Genomic DNA, 17,345 nt, shown 5'->3' with positions numbered 1-17,345 from the left:
AAACAAAAACCAACAAAAAAAAACAACCTGACAGCTTCCCCGTTCCACGCGCAGCGCTCTCACGCTGGCCCAGCGCGCCGGCTCGGGGTCTCGGGGGCGCGCAGTCCGGCCGAGGGGGAGGGGCGTGGAAGCTGGGCCCTCGGGGCACCCAATCAGCAGCCAGCCCCGGCGGTGGCGCCAGTGACGTCAGAGGGGCTCCCTCCGCCCCACTGCGGGCGGACGCCGGGAGCAGCCAGCCACCCGAGCTCTAGGCTGCGGCGGGGCGGTGCACGCGGAGCCGGGGCAGTGCGCGTGCGCAGCCGCTCACCGGGGGGAGGCGGGGCAGATGGGCGGGCACGCGCATGCGCGCTCCCGAGGCCGTCGCGGGCGGAGGGGGCGGCTCCTTGAGTGTCGGCGACCCTAAGGCCGAGCGGCAGGCGGGCGGCAGGTGCCGCGGCCCGGCGCCGCTGCCTCGTCGCGCGTCCCCGCGATGAGCCTCGTCCTCCGGCCTGCCCCTGCCGGCTGCCGGTCCGCGCGGGCCTCACGGCGTGACCTGAGCCTCGTGGCGTGGCGGGCCCCCGCGGCGCGACGCGGGCCCTGAGCGGGAGCGGCGGTGCCTCCCGCGGCCCAGGCCTCGCCCTCCCGCGCTCCTCGATGTCTCCCCGGCGGGGAGGACGCTGCCTGCGACACCCGCCGAGCGGCGCCCCCCGGAGCGCCCCGCTGCCGCCCCGCGGGGACGATGAGGGCGGAGGGCGCCGACCACTCGATGATCAACCTGTCGGTGCAGCAGGTCCTGAGTCTCTGGGCCCATGGCACGGTGCTGAGGAACCTCACGGGTAATGTGCGGGACGGAGGGAGCGGTGGGGACCCACTCACTCCACGCGTGTTTTGGGCGTCCGAACCCTCGGCCCGGTGCCGGCCGCTGGAGCACGCGCGAGTCACGTCAGTGTCCAGACTGGATCACAGTTCACGTTTGTGTCACTTACCCCCCCCCCCCACTCGCCCCGCATGCACACATGCGCGTGCTCCCTCTCTCTCTCTCTCTCTCTCTCTCTCTCTCTCTCTCTCTCTCTCTCTCTCTCTCTCTCTCTCTCTCTCTCTCTCTCTCTCTCCCCCCCCCCCCCCCCCCTCTCTCTCTTTGCTACTTGCAGTTTCGGTCATTTTTATTCTTTCTTTCCTGGTGTAGCTCATTTTCTTGCCGACAGATCTCAAACCAAATGCAGCAGTTTCATTCCCTGCTCACGGTGATCTGTTTGCTTGGACCATTCGTTTCTTTTTTGGAGATGACTAAGTAGATTATAGTGGGTCAGGGGCTGGGCCCAGGTCTAGAGCAGTCAGAGCAGCTGTCTGTCTTCTCACCAATTTCCCTTTGTCTGTTTGTGTCTCCTGGCCTCAAGATGCTGCTTTTGTGACATTTGGGAATCCAGTGTACTTCCCTTCAATAATCAGGTGTTTGGGAATTGAATTTCACTACATTATAGCATCAGTTTGTGATTGTTGGAGTGAGGCTTTAGTACATAGAATATTTTCATTTAATCTGTAGGCTTGCTTTGGGAAGAAACTTTTGGTTTTCTTAATGTGGAAATGTTTATACTCTTGAGTTCTGTGTGTTTTAAATACCTTCTAAAGAGTAATACTGACAGGAAAGCGATTAACAGTTTGAATCTGGGGCGTCTGCTTTTCTGAGGCAACAACCCCCCCCCAAAAAAACCCCTCAGTTCTTTAAAATGTCTTTACTCCAAGTGAACAGTAATATTTCAAATCTGTGATATCAAGTTAAAAGCACATAGTATACATATGCATATGTTTATAGGTAAAATCTGGCATGATACAGGGCTCACATGTTCGCAGAGGAAAATGTGATGGAATTACGTAGCACAGGACAATTTTCAGGGTACTTAATTCCTTCTATGCGGAAACTACACAACCGGGGGAACTCGGGAGCCAGCAGAGTCTTCTTGGCTGCATGTTTATATAGTTCTGAAAAGTTAAATCATTTCAAGATAGACTTCTTTATCTTACTTATGATTTTGTATTTATCCACAGTTTCATATTTCCAAAGTCTGAATTGTTTATTAATGAATAATGATATATTTAGTAAGAATATATATTACCTATATTAATAACTAGCTTGGCTCCTCAAGGTATTTTACAGAAAGTTGGTTCAGGGAGTCTTAAGAGTACGTGAAGATGTGTGGGTCTGTAGGCAAGATTTAGCAGTCTTTTAAAACATTTAAGGCTCTCATTATTATGATGGCTTTTCCGCTCCACAAGTCACCCATTTGATTAGTAATAGCAGGTAGCAATCCTGGAGAGCTTCAGTTATCTCTGGTGTGAGCCTAATAATTGCTTATAGAAAACGACAGCTTGTGGTTCTGTGTGTCCAGCACACACGGGATCATAGCTGTCCGGCATGTAGCTTGAGGCTTAGTCAAGAGATGCAGTTCACTGTGCCACGTACAGCCTGGTCTGTTTAAAATGAGCAAGCAAGCACAGCTCCCAAGGCAATAAGCCCACCATTTATTGGATGTCTCCTATGGATTCCTTCTCTGTATATAATTTCTAATCTTAATAACTCTGCTATATACAAAGCAATTCAGGCAAATTAAACTACCCTAAGTTATAGGGAGCAAATGGGGCTTCAGTGCGAACCTGCCTACAGAATGCCTTCTCTTTGCGCTTCCCATAGCTCTGTATTAGCTTCATCAAGCAGTGTGAATTTCTTGCTTCATTCTTCTACTTCTGCTCCTTGTACCTACTTCTGTTTTTAATTGCATTACATTTTTGTCTCTTCTGGTTTGAGTGCCTTGAAAGCAAGGCCACTGTCTTGATCATTTCTGAATTCTCATGTCGAAGCACACCAGCATCTGGCACACTGTGAGTGCTGAATCCATGTTTATTGAAGTTAGACTGTGAAACAGTACCTAATGCAGGACTTAAACATGCTGCTGCATTGCATTTCATCTAGGTCTCTTGGAATAAATGTGTCATTAAAGTGTAATGAGGTGCTTAGGCAGTCTTTGTAGAGAGTCATTTCACACACTTGGAAGACACGCAAATGCATATTGAGCGCAGTTGGATTTAGTGCTTGGTACCCCGGCTTCCATGTTCTCTATTTGATATTTTCAATAGTTTTTGGGAGATTGTGTTTCTTTACAGATACAGACATTGAAGCAGAGAGTAAACTTCTGTTTGGTGCTAATACAATTGTAATATGTACTGTTAATTCAGAAGGCGTATTTGACATCATAGCAAACTTGTAAGTGAAGCATAATGAAAAGAAGCATAGTATAAAGCCAGGGTATCTTGGATTATGGCTGAAGGAATTATAGAAATCTGGGTATTGGGAATTTGGGTTAGTTAAATACCAAATAAGAGGGAAGTAAGCTCTCATTTCCGTTTTTTGTACAGACAAGCAATGTGATTTTACTCTTAGGATTTTGTCTAAGAGGCAGGAGTCTGACCTTTGGAAAGCAGTCTGATGTATGCATTGCTTTGACAGGAATAAACGTAAACGGAGAAGAACTAGAAGCATCCTAACCTGAGAGTTTTAGAGTTTCTGAATTCCCCGTCTGTCTTAGCAGCCTGCCTTGAGAGATGTTTAATGGCAGAGGCAGGGTGGGAGCCGCTCTGCAGTTCCCTGCCGTCCTTTCTGTCCCACATAGCTGCTTAACCCGGGCAGGTCTGAGAAAACGTAAATCTAATGATACTATTAGCCTGGCACATACTTGTCGAAGCCCGAGAATATGGAAAGGTATCTCCAGTGGCTGGGTCTCATACATTCCAAGACACCTCCTCTACCCCTACCCTCCAGCCTTCTTCACCCCTGCCATCTCCCCAGATTGCCTGAGACCACAGAGAGTATCTAATCCGTAACATGTGTGCTTATGATATAGTTTACTCTCTGTTAGGTGCAGTAAGATGCTTAACACAATAAAGCTGGAACAAATTTAACCATACACTGTCACTCCTGTGGCACTCCTGTTGCACTCTGATGCTATTAGGTGAAACAATGGGCTATTTGAACACAAGCATTGCAAGACCGAGGCTGGTTGTCCAGTAGCTAGCAGTCAGCATGATAAGGGAGATGACAGAGCTGATTCTTAGTAAGAGCAGGACCGCATGAGATGGCACCGTGCTGTTGAGCATGGCCAGCAATATTGAAAGTATGACTTGTTTGTTCCTAGAATTCTCCATTTGATGTGTTTGGATGGTTGGTGATACAGGTAGCTGAAACCATAGAAACTGAGATTTTTGAATGATGGTTTACTGATTTGTTCTGTTAAAAGAAGATGCTGAAAAATGCTAGATATTATTGAAAATATATCCCAGTATTCCCAGTCATAGGAATCCTCTAAGGTTTGGTCAGCTGTTTAATGTTTCCCTCTTTTGGAGACACTCACATGAAGATTCTGAGAACAAGCCGTTCCCAAATCCTGTGTCTGTCACTAGGTGACCACCGTCCACAGTTGCTGTGTGTCTACACTTTCCTCTGGATGTAGTATTTAGGATTCCTCCTTTGCTTAACCCTGAATAGGATATAGGTTTTTGTTTTTTTTTTTAAGCTTAGTAGAGATGAATGGCTTCCTTCCTTTCTTCATTCACAAGTACCTTTTTCTGTGAATGTATTCTAAATTCCTACCCCTCAATCTGAAGTTGGACTCGATACTTTTGTTACCTTTTCAGCTTTGTAACTTGATGGTTTTTCTCCAGATAATTAGCTGTATCTTTTTGCTTTATTTTGCTTTTCTTAACTGATTTGGCTTCCAATTTGTATTCTGATCCAAATTTGGTTACTAAGGATTTAGAGAAGAATTTTACTTTAGAAAAGGCAAGTCCTTACTGCTGGCCAAACATAGTGGGGTAGGGGAAGGGTTACTGAGCCCTGGGAGGAAAGTAGATGCTATCCTCTTAGGCTTGTCCACTTCGTCTTTGAGAGCAGAAAATGTGGGAGACAAATGTACCCCTTCTTCTCTTATTAGTAATAAGTGTTGAGTGTCTTGGGTCCAATATATAGTGAAGAATAAAAGCTTATAGGCATATCTATATATACATATATGTGTATATATACTGTTCATTTTGTATGTACATGTATATGTGTGCACAGTGGTTCCTCAAATTATGATGTGGTTATAGTCTGATAAACCCACCGTAATGAAAAAAACTACTAATAGGAAGTATGTTTAATATATCTGTCTTACCAAAACCAACACTTAGCCTGACCTACCTAAAATGAGCTACAGTATCCCCTGGTTGGCTGGAAGTCATCTAACACAGCATCCATTTATCGCACACACAATGGAGAACAGAGAGAGTGGTTGGGTGGACATAGGCTGACAGCATTATAAAATTGAAACTCTGTAAGTTGAACCCCTGGTAATTTGGAGTCTCTCTATCGATACCCATTTCCTCTCAGAGTGGTCATACACATACTGTGCTGGTTTCCATTTAGAATTTCATAGTTGATGTCAGCCAGAAAGGAAGAAATAGTTCCTATCTGTGTGGTGTGGTGAACACCTTCACTGTTGTTTTCAGGTAGCTGGGGCTCCCTTGGTGTGACTCTGTGTTCACTGCTAGGTTATACTCCCTTACTAAGGCGGGCCTGTCGAGAGTGGTCAGAAATCCACTGCTGTTACTCGGTTGGTAAACTCAGCTTTAATCCTACATGCTGTGTTGTGTAGTGTATGCGTGCAGGATCCCACAGGTGACTGTTTTTGAAGCACATGATTGGTATTTCTTACTCTTGTGATAAGCACAGTAGTGCAGGCAGATTGTGTTTTGTAGCATGCATCATTCTAGAAGGCCCGCCTGTGTGTTTAACAGGAGGCTGTAAGCTTTGAAAAGTCAGACTTACCGTTCCCTGGGCTCACACTTCACGTCCAATCCGTTATTTTGGAACTGTTCATAAGTCTGGAGTACTGCGGACTCACTTAAAGAATATCTGATTTTTGACTTTTTAATAATTAATTATATAACATAATTTCATTTATCTTCGCTTTATTTAGTCACCAAGACTGAGCTAATTTTAAAGACAGGTCAGAGATGTTGTGCATTAGTAACTGTTCTAGGAACCCCGAACTGGAAAGGAAGGGAAATTGGGTCTAGGGAAGGGACCAGAATTAAAAGTGGTCAGGTGTGGCAGGCAAGCATTGCCTGAGAGGTGAGCATTGACTGTGCATAGTTATGGGGAGAGAAATCTTAACTCATCCACCAGCTTCTGTGCCAGAGTTATACAGAGCACTTCCCATGTGTTTCCCTGTAGTTAGTGACTATGTAACTTATTAGCTTGCTGTGTATGAGTGTTTAAGGTGTGATAGGGCAATTACATATTTTAATGACCTCTCTAACCAGTAATAGTTAATTATAGACTGCACAGTGGTGGCAGCACCACATTTAAGAGGTCTCCTTAACCTTAGCCGGGCCCTGGTAGTGCACTCATTTAATCTCATCACTCAGGAGGTAGAGGCAGAGCCAGGTGGATCTCTGTGAGATCCAGACCAGCCTGGTCTACAAAGTGAGTTCCAGGACAGTCAGGGCTACAAAGAGAAACCCTGTCTTGAAAAAGAAAACAAAAGGGGGGGGGCGGGGAGGGGCTATCAATTTCATTTAGTGAACTTGACCTTGAACTAAGTAGACTCAGCTTAAAGAAACTTTCCCCTAAAATTTAGGGAAGTAGGAAAAGCCAGATTTTACCAGAGACTAAATGTCTAGCCCTGGAGTGTAACCTAGGAGCACATATTCACTTCCTGTAGGACTTAAAGAAGATAACGTGTGACTTCCAGGTGGGAACCTTAGAGACCTGGCCTGTTTGAGCAACTGACAGGCTTGTGTTGCTGCCCTTACCTTGAGGAGCTGTCCTGAGTACTTGAGAGCACGCTGATTTGTCTCATATTTTCGTAATTCACCATGACTTAGATCATTCTTACACAAAACAGTTTGTGTCTAGCATTTTAGTTTTAAGAATGTGGATATGTCCATGTTAGAAATTTCTTTGTAGAATATAACAGAGAGACGTGGCTCAGGACTTGAGGAATCATTGCTGTTCAGCAAACGTGTCATCTACTCAGAGGTAAATTGCACCTGGTGATCCCCTCATAGGCCTCTTTTGCAGTGAGCATTAACTTACAGATTTGAACTGCTTTAATGTTGAGTTACAGTTACTCTCAAGTTTTGAAGCTCAGAACGAGGAACAGGCTCTTCGGGAGTAGTGCTGGTTTTGGGTGCTCCCGTCCACCTGTCAGCTGGGCCTGTGTTCTCTGTAGACTGTCCTGGGACCAGAGAGACAGCTTCCACAAACACATCTGTGTAGCAGGTGGCAGGTGGCAGGAAGGCTTGAGGTCTTCAGAGGGAGGAATAGTGGCAGTACAGAGAGAACGAGGGCATGTAGTCCCAGAGAAACAGAAGGCCATGAGAAAGGAGGCTGCTGGGCATGCACAGTTATACGGAGTAGCCATGGGAAGCCTTTCCAGGAGCTAATCTGGACTTGACTGCAAGCCCTGTGCTGGCCGTTGTGGTACATGCTGATAAACAGATAAAATGGTTCTGGAAGACTGGGCTCTTTCAGAAGTGCTTCTTGATGGCTTGTTGACTTTGGAAAGGACCAGGAGTGGGATTTTTGAAGAAAACTAAAGGAGGAGATTGGACCTGTGTATGTGATGGTAGGGAGTGAGGGCAGGGCGGCTGCTTATAGAGTGTTCCAGGTATACACTAACAGGAGTGATGCCCTTGGATGTGTGTCAAGCAAAGATTTTGTTTTTTTAAATCAGATATAGGAAACTAGTTTGCATCCTCAAATTGTACTTGTCCTTCTGTCATGCACAACTTCAGGCTGAAGTAGTTGCTACTAACCTTGCTTGCATATGGGGAACCACTAGGGCTGGGTATACAGCAATGAGGGTCCAGTCCAAGTATAAAGTATGGGTCTTCAGGGATTTTAGAGCTGCTCTTGGGTGATTCTGTCATGGAGTGCTCAGCAAATGGGAGTGTATGCTTCAAAACTACTAAGAGTTTTTGGAATGAGCTCTTCACTGTTCTGTAACATGATGGAAGTTAATGTGGTGAAGTAGGGTGACCATAGACAGACTCTCCATATGAACAGTTAATATTTGAGGATAGTACCATAATATATTAAAATACTTCATTTATATAATCATTAGCCATAAAGATCCCTGTTAATGTATTGTGTGTGTGTGTGTGTGTGTGTGTGTGTGTGTATTAGGGTTTGTAGACCAGGCTGGCCTCAACTCACAGAACTCTGCCTACCTCTGCCTCCCGAGTGTTGGTATTAAAAATGTAAGGCACCACACTTGGCATATATTTAAAATTTCTAAGTCATGTAGTTTCATTAAATCCAAAGCATATAGAATTAAATATTTAAAGTGTCTGTAAATCTGTAACTGAAGTTTGTTAGAAATCTTCCTGACGCCAAGCTAACTGTGGTCCTTCTAGATTTGTGTCTGCATGTGGAGTCAGAAGAATCTGTGTCACGATTCTGACTTTTGTCATTGTGCCCAGTGTCTGTTGAGAAGTCAGAAGAGGGCATCAGATCTCCAGGAACTGGAGTTATAGATGGTTGTGAGCCACCATGTTGGTGTTAGGAAGTGAACCCTGGTTCTTCATAAGAGCAACAAGTGTTCTTAAGCACTGAGCCATCTCTCCACCTTGCAATCTGTTTTACATTAGACAAGCATGTATCTCCCAGACCTTGCTTTTTTTTTACCTATAACATTAGTGTCAATTTTCATATTGATCTTGCCATGCACACCACACCTTTAATCCCATCAGAGGCAGGATGATCTTTGTGAGTTCAAGGCCAGCTTCATTTACCTAAGTGAATTCCAGGACAGCCAGGGCTACATAAAGAGACCCTGTCTAACAACAACAGCAACAACAACAAAAATACAAGATGATGATGATAATAACAGTAATATTGATTGTATTGTATTGATATTAAGGAAAAACTGACTTAGAAATTTTAAAGAATTAAGGAAAGTTGAGAAAATATTAGGAATCCAGAAACAATTTTTCATTTATAAATAAAGGTCTCATTAATCTTTGAATTATAACATTTCAAGCAGTCCTTCCTTAGACTTTCAGTATGCTCATTTGTAGGATGAGATTCAAAGCCAAGAAAAATCTTTGCTGTTTTATGACGACTTCTTAGTTTTTAGGACTGAACTGTTCCCTTGTACCTTGGTTTGAAACCTGAGTTCAGTATCTCCAGCTTCCTTCTAGTTCTGAACTTGCTGTGGTTTTCATCACACTGATGTCACTGCCTCTGAAGTCTCAACTGAGCACTTCTTGCTGAGTGTCTCTGGTTGTATTTTTGGTTTCTTCTGTTTTTTTGTTTTTTTGTTTTTTTTTTTTTTTTTTGTTTTGATTTGTTGAGACAAGGTTTCTCTGGCTGTCCTGGAACTCAATATTGTAGATCAGGCTGGCCTCGAACTCAGAGAGGTCCACCTGCCTCTGCCTTTGGAGTTCTAGAACTAAAGGCGCACACCACTATCACCTGGCCTCTGGTTGTGGCTTTATTTCCTGACCTGCCATTCATGCATGTGGTCTTATACTTAGTTTTAATTTGAGTAACATGTTATGTGTGGAGTTTTATTAGAAGTTATGCTATTCCTATAAAAAGTTTATTTTTAGCTTTCAATATTAATAACCCTATATGATGAGACTGCAAAATCTTACCCATTTTTAAGATTGCTTTTAGGTCAGTGTCTGATTTAAAAATCATGTGGTAGTATGACTACTTTTTTTTAAGCATCACCTATATGCCCTCAAGGTAAGTAGCTTGAGGACATATAAGTATTAACATTGAAGTTTTCTATAGTTAATCTATTCTACCTTCATATAGATTTGGATTTTAAATAATTATTCCATTGCGTTTCTGAATGAGAGACTGCTGTAGCTTTAATGTAGAGCAGTTTTTAAGTTACTTTAAATAACTTGAGCATTTTAAAGCAAGTGCAACTGATTATTGTAAATGAAAAATCCTGCTTTTCTAAAGATTCCTTTTTACTGTTTAATGCTGCATATTGTAATTTACGATTTTGAAATTATGTAATTATCAAGCAAGAGGGTAATTTACCCTAAGTGGGTAATAAACAGTATTGCCATAACTTTTAAAAGGCGGTGTGTTAAGCAGTTGTTGAAGGTGCCAGAACTGACTTTAAAAATTAGTGGTTTTCATCTTCTAGGCAGCAAAAGCAGAGAGCTATTAGAGATCTAAGTAGGCTTGTATGTTAAAGGACAGTTCAAGAGGGTAGAGACAGGAGTTCATCTTGAGTGATAGATGGAAAGATTTGTATCTGCTTATTTAATCTGTTACTCCTTCTTCATGCAGTGGCCCTTCACAATGGTGCCATTGGCCAAAGAAATTCCTTTCATGGTTTTAGCATGGGAGTGCTGACAGGTGAATCTCCTAATTTATCCTTCCAAAAAACAAAATAAAATAAAGAAAAGAAAAAGAAATAAAAAGCAGAAGAAATAAAAAAAGTCTTCATTGTGACTTAGCTTTTTGAAGACATTTTTGCTAGATATAGGTATTTGCTTGCTGCCTTCTTCCCTTTGGTTTTCTTGTGGAGGATACTGGCTTCTGATTCAGTAATTTTGCTGTTGAGGGAATACCACTTGTCTGACTTTGGATTCTGAGACTCTTGGTGACTATCTCTTCAAATATCTTTTTTTCCTGTTGTCTCTTCTGGGATCCCAATTACATAAGTTATTTGTTGGAGCTCTGTAACTCTTGGGTGTTTTCTTCTATTTCCACTGTATTTTTTCTTCTGTCTTAGTTTTAATAATTTCTTTTGGTATATCTTTAAGTACCTAAATTCCTTGTCCAGGTGCCTCAAGTCTCTTAATGAGCCCATTTAAGGCTTGTTTTTTTTTTTTTTATCTAATATGTTTTATTCAACTTCTGGGTAGAAATTTTAACTCTAAGAGTTTCCAACTAGCTCTTAAATCTCGCTGCCTGGTGACTTTGCAGACTGCCATCTGGGTCAGGTTCTGTTGATTGTTGTATCTCTCAGAAGAGGGTTTTCCAGTTTTTGAGTGTGTCTTAGTTTTTATTGTTGGATGCAAGATAGAAATGAGATACATAATCTTCACTGGCAAAGACCAGCAGTAATCCATGCTACTCAAGGGTTGAGCTGAGTTTGAGTTTGGCTGTTGCTGTGGCTACCTTTGCCATACCACATTCGTCATGTTCTCTGGAGGTTGCCACTGTTGACTTGTGCTGGACATGGGACCTGATGCTTGCCTGCATGCTCGCTGCTGAGCTGTTGTTTGTGACCCAGTGCTAGGCTCATAGTGGGGATTCTGGTCATGCTTGGTATACTGGGGAATTGGGAGTAGAGCCTTCCCAGCATGCCTGCCTTTCCAACCATGGTGGTCTAACTTGGCTTTTGTCTATGCTTGTTCTTGGGTAGGTGTTTCTGGTGCCTTCTGCAGTAACTGACCTCTGCTTAGAGTAGGATTCTTGGTTCGTGGACAGTCTTTTGCTTTTTCCCTGAAGGTAGACATTTTTCCTTCTCCTGTTCTCTATACTGGAGCAGCAGTTTATTTTTATCTCTAGAGGATAATAAGATTTGCCGCTCTCCCAGTGGCTGAGGGGCGGCAGACTGTGATCACCTATCTGGTCTACACTGTCTATATCACCAGGTGGCTTCTTTAGCCTCCTACTTTCCACCCAGGCTTTCTAGGGCACACCCAGGAGAGAACAACACCCCTGTTTCTCATTCTGTTATTTTACTCAGCTGACAGTTAACACACAGATCTGGCTTCTTACTCTCCTAGATGGTGCCCATTATGGGGATGGCGGTATCTTTTGACTGACCTTGTTACCTAAGACCTTCCTTATGAGCTAAGGAAAAGTTTGGAGTTTGCAATATATCTCTTAAGGGGAGTAATAGTTCTTTAAGCTTTCTGTATCCTACATTCTGATTCATAGTTACTGTTTGAGAGAACATAGATTTAAAAGTATGGCCAAGTAGATGCAACATTTAAGGGAAAATGCCATACATAAACTAAAATAAAGCTATATAAAGGTGTAGGTTAGGTAGTATCTACTTTGTCTACTTGGCTTTTTCCTACATTTAGTTTTCTTTATTCCTCGTCTCTCACTCACATTTTGGATAGTCTTATAAGTAGACCAAACATGCTTTTCCATGTGTGTAATCCATGTGCTTTTATTTATCCACTAGTCCCTTCTAGAAATCTGGGGGGCCAGATATGACATCTCTCTTGTTCCCTCATCTAGGCTGGACCAGTGGTCCTTACAAATAGCCAAATCCAGGCCTTAATTTCTTAACTTTTTTGTGTGTTTTTTTTTGTTTTTGTTTTTTGAGACAGGGTTCCTCTGTAGCTTTTGGAGCCTGTTCTGAAACTAGCTCTTGTAGACCAGGCTGGCCTCAAACTCACAGAGATCCACCTGCCTCTGCCCTCCAAGTGCTGGGATTAAAGATGTGAGCCACCACTGCCTGGCCTTTCTCTGGACTTCTGACATCGTCTCACAATTGCCCATTTGCTTCAGGCTCAGTTTCCTGTATCTACCAGAGTGATGTTTTTAAAAATTGAATTTGGTTGTGTAACTTCTGTATTTAAAATATGTGTAGATACAGATATGGCAGGGCCATTACAGTCATGAAGACACAGGAGCTGTGGCTACACTACATGCAGGCATGTGTCATTACAGTCATGAACACACAGGAGCTGTGGCTATACTACATGCAGGCATGTGTCATTACAGTCATGAACACACAGGAGCTATGGCTATACTACATGCAGGCATGTGTCATTACAGTCATGAACACACAGGAGCTGTGGCTACACTACATGCAGGCATGTGTCATTACAGTCATGAACACACAGGAGCTGTGGCTACACTACATGCAGGCATGTGTCATTACAGTCATGAACACACAGGAGCTGTGGCTATACTACATGCAGTCATTACAGTCATGAACACACAGGAGCTGTGGCTACACTACATGCAGGCATGTGTCATTACAGTCATGAACACACAGGAGCTGTGGCTATACTACATGCAGGCATGTGTCATTACAGTCATGAACACACAGGAGCTGTGGCTATACTACATGCAGGCATGTGTCATTACAGTCATGAACACACAGGAGCTATGGCTATACTACATGCAGGCATGTGTCATTACAGTCATGAACACACAGGAACTATGGCTATACTACATGCAGGCATGTGTCATTACAGTCATGAACACACAGGAGCTGTGGCTACACTACATGCAGGCATGTGTCATTACAGTCATGAACACACAGGAGCTGTGGCTACACTACATGCAGGCATGTGTCATTACAGTCATGAACACACAGGAGCTATGGCTATACTACATGCAGGCATGTGTCATTACAGTCATGAACACACAGGAGCTATGGCTATACTACATGCAGGCATGTGTCATTACAGTCATGAACACACAGGAGCTATGGCTATACTACATGCAGGCATGTGTCATTACAGTCATGAACACACAGGAGCTATGGCTACACTACATGCAGGCATGTGTCATTACAGTCATGAACACACAGGAGCTATGGCTATACTACATGCAGGCATGTGTCATTACAGTCATGAACACACAGGAGCTGTGGCTACACTACATGCAGGCATGTGTCATTACAGTCATGAACACACAGGAGCTATGGCTATACTACATGCAGGCATGTGTCATTACAGTCATGAACACACAGGAGCTATGGCTACACTACATGCAGGCATGTGTCACACGCATGTGCACACACACACATACACAGAGAGAGAGAGAAAGGGAGGGGGAGGGAGATGGGAAGAGATAAATATGAGAATAGGGAGTAGTTGGGAAGAAGGGAGTCAGCAGTAAAGGGGGAGGTGATAGAGGGTAGTGGGAATGGATGTTATAATGCATTATATGCACATATAAAATTGTCCAAAATTTAAAAATTAGAAGATTTTTCAGTTGGCTGTCTAAAACCTTTCATCTTCATAGTAAAATGGACATTGTTTAGACTCTGTGACATTCCAGTCCCTCCCTGTTTTGCCTCTAACACTCCTCATTTCTCAACAGTTTTTGCCTTTGGTCATACCAGTTTCTACAGTTGCATTCAGTTTTGTGTTTTGAACATCATGTTTCAGAGCTGTGGTTTCTCATGCTTGGCTATACATGAAAATCACCTGGAAAACATTAGAGAGCCCAGTGTCCAGTGTGTGATTATTATGTACAAGGCACAAGACCCCAGGAACCGCACCAACCCAAACTCCACAGCCCTCAAAGACAGTGATTCTCAGCCTTCCCAATGGTTCGACCCTTTAATACTGTTTGTTGTGGTGACTTCCAACCATAAAGTTATTTTGTTGTTACTTCATAACTATAATTTTACAACTGTTATTAATTGTAGTGCAAATATCTGTGTTTTCCAATGGTCTTAGGCTACCCCTGTGAAGGACTTGTTCAACCTCAGGGGTTACAACTCACAAGCTGAGAACCACTGCTCTAAAACAAATCCTTCTGTTCTGTAAGGAGTGACTTCACTAAACTTTTGGGGCTTGGTAAGCCATTTGGTCCTTGTCACAGCTACTCAGTCTGCCATTGTAGTGCAGTAGCACCCATGGATGGTCTGAGCATGCATTCTGGTGTCCATGTAGAATTTTTTTATGAAATTTTCCTCTTTGGATTTTAAACAATCTTCTTTGAGTGTGCAATTATTTTTAGCCATAGATTGTTCAGAGACAGCATGGAGCAGATATGACTCATAGGCTGTATTCACTTATTGGCCCGAAGCTAGGGGATCTTACCAAATTATAAATGCATTGTATCCCATAATGTAATCTGACATTACAAGATCAGAAGTTTCTGCTGTACGCAATGTAGTGGGAGCAATTTCTGTATGTTTGGATTCCCTGGATTTAAAAAAAAAAAACCAAACCTTAAAATCACCCTATTTGAACACTAGATTATTTTAAAATATTGCAGGGACTATTTATATAAAGCTGAATATTATGAATAGTCCCTAAATGTTGTCTTTTGAGGTGTCAGATTTTTCATCATGAGGCATAAAGTATGTCGAATACATAGTTTTTATTAGAAAGGATAGTTACTGTTTATTTGTGTATGTGTGTATGCATGTGTGAATGTACCCACATACATGTCTGTTGAGGGGAACGTATGCCTGCTTATGCGTGGGGGCCATAAGACAACACCAAGTGCCCTCCTCTATCACTGTTTTTTTTTTTTTTGAGGGCAGAGTTTCTTCCTGAACGGCGAGCTTATATTTTCTCAGCTAGACTGGAAGCCAGTAAGACCTGGCCATGCTCCTGTCTGTGTCCTAGGGCTAAAGGCATATGCCACATACCCAGCCTGCTGTGTGCGTGTTGTGAGGACATGACACAGGTCTGCATGCTTGCATAGCAGGCCCTCTTAACAGCTGAGCTCTTTCCAGTCCCAGTGTGTTTCTGATGATAGGTCTTATTCTAGTACTAGAATATTTAAGTAAACATTTTTTATGTAATGGTAGCCCATGGTAGTGGTTTCCATCTGTGTTGCATGTTATGACAACTGGGAGGATTTGATGGAGATGTAATTGATTAGGTCTTATCTCCAGGGAAGAAGTTGCTCTTTAGGTAATTTCCAGGAGCAAAAAGCTTAATAGAGTATTTTATCTCCTTTGATGAACTAAAAAATGAAATAAAGCCTAATTTTTAAAAACTTTATTTTCAGTACAAATGTTCAGAAGTATTTTATACTCTCTTCAACAGCGAAGACTCTAAAATACTGTTCCCATTATCCATCTTATCCATCTGATAACTAATGCCCGGTCTTTCATTGGTTTCTAACAAGCAGGATCAGCCAGTGTCTACCTTTCTTTGGTGTGTTTTTACTCAAGTGTTTTTTAGATGCCTCGAGATTGATTTCTCATATACCATGTTTGGAGTAAGTTAAAAGCATAGGAGCTGGTTAGTGACTTGGTAGCCAGGGCTGAGGGGTATTACAGATGGGTGCAGGGCTATTTCTTGTTTTGTTTGGAAACTGGAACAAATTATAATTCTCTCAGATCTCACAAAAAAGTAAGCAAACACATTGCAGTGATGCAGATGAAGTTAGTTTAAGATGACGGTTGCAGATAGCCTGTCTGTGGCAAATGGCTAAGAAGGCTGAGACAAGTTTTGGATCCCCAGTTATTGGATATCCACCGCTGCTGATGTTATAAGCCAGTCAAACCGAATTAATAAATCCAGGTTTAATAAACAGAGCAAAGGACTCCTGGGTGACCCTCAGGGCAGGAGAGGAAGGAATCATGTAGCAAATATGGCTACCATGTTTTAGTTAGCCTGTAGGCATGATCTTGAGCTGCCCCTTGGAGTGGAACTGAGCCTTGGCAGGCTTTTTGGGGGGAGGGGCTGCTGCTTGGCAAACTTTTTGAGGGGTTTGGGATGGGAGGAGTGGGACCAGAGCGTGGAATGAGGCCCCAAGCTAGGGATCCCCAACATCCCAACCTTTTTGGGTCTATATGGACACTGGTAGGGCTTCCACCTAAACACCCCAGGCTCCTTGAGTATAGAAATGCTGGTTCAAGTCTGGCTACTTCCTTCAGGCATAGGGCAACGGGGGAAGGAGAAGTTGGGAATTGGTGGGATCACACTCCGTGGGAGGTATAATGAAGAAGCATTTGGTTAACTGCCATTCTGGAGACCTCAGGAACCTGTTTCTTGAGGAGATGGAGAAGGCAGGTTGCTAGAAGAAAAAATAGTTATCTTTAGCCCTATGAATGGAGCTAGCCATGGGAATGGTGATAACTGCCAGCAAGAATGGAATGGAGAAGTGCCTTGGTTGTACAGAAGAAGTGAGGGTGAATGAGCAGGAGAGCAGATATGCCCTTTGTTGGGACTGTTGAAAAGCCAGGTTCTGGTTGCTGGGTAGGTGCCTGCTTGAGCCTAGAGAGGTAGTACCAGTGGTGAGGTGCCAGTAGCTGGTGCAGGTACTGGTGTATTTGGAGTGCCATCTGTGGTTTGGCCTTGGCCCAGGCAGGAGGAGTAAATGTGCAAAATGAGCTTAAAAATGGGTAGAATCAAAATGGGCTCTGGAGACTGTTTTCATCAGGCCAGGTTTGTTGATACAGTAGCAGAGCTTCTTCAGGAGCCTGCAAGTGTCTGTAAAACAACTGAACAGATTTACATCTTGTTGACGTAATAAAAAGGCTATGGCTTTGGGTTAAAAGGCACCAACAATTTTAGAAGATAACCAGAGGAAATTTAAAACTCTGAACCTCCAAAATTCTATCTGAAACCTGTTAACTTTGGGCTTTGGAACCTATGAACAAAGCACACCTGTCTGTACTTTTAACAGGAAACTAATG

General features: G+C 43.2%; 1 protein-coding gene across 2 annotated transcripts in view; it reads left to right on the top strand.

Annotated features, from left to right (window-relative positions):
- The first annotated feature begins 358 nt into the window (after positions 1-358).
- Positions 359-17,345, top strand: part of Tmem170b (transmembrane protein 170B) — a 39,170-nt gene continuing 22,183 nt past the window's right edge. For both annotated transcript variants that reach the window (XM_075969830.1, XM_075969829.1), the window contains exon 1: positions 359-815. In XM_075969830.1, coding sequence (XP_075825945.1) covers positions 719-815 — 97 coding nt within the window. In that variant the 5' untranslated portion in view covers positions 359-718. The remainder of the gene's footprint in view (positions 816-17,345) is intronic.

This window comes from Microtus pennsylvanicus, chromosome 4, assembly GCF_037038515.1.
Source record: "Microtus pennsylvanicus isolate mMicPen1 chromosome 4, mMicPen1.hap1, whole genome shotgun sequence".
Lineage (NCBI taxonomy): Eukaryota > Metazoa > Chordata > Mammalia > Rodentia > Cricetidae > Microtus > Microtus pennsylvanicus.
This window is presented reverse-complemented; position numbering and strand designations above follow the sequence as displayed.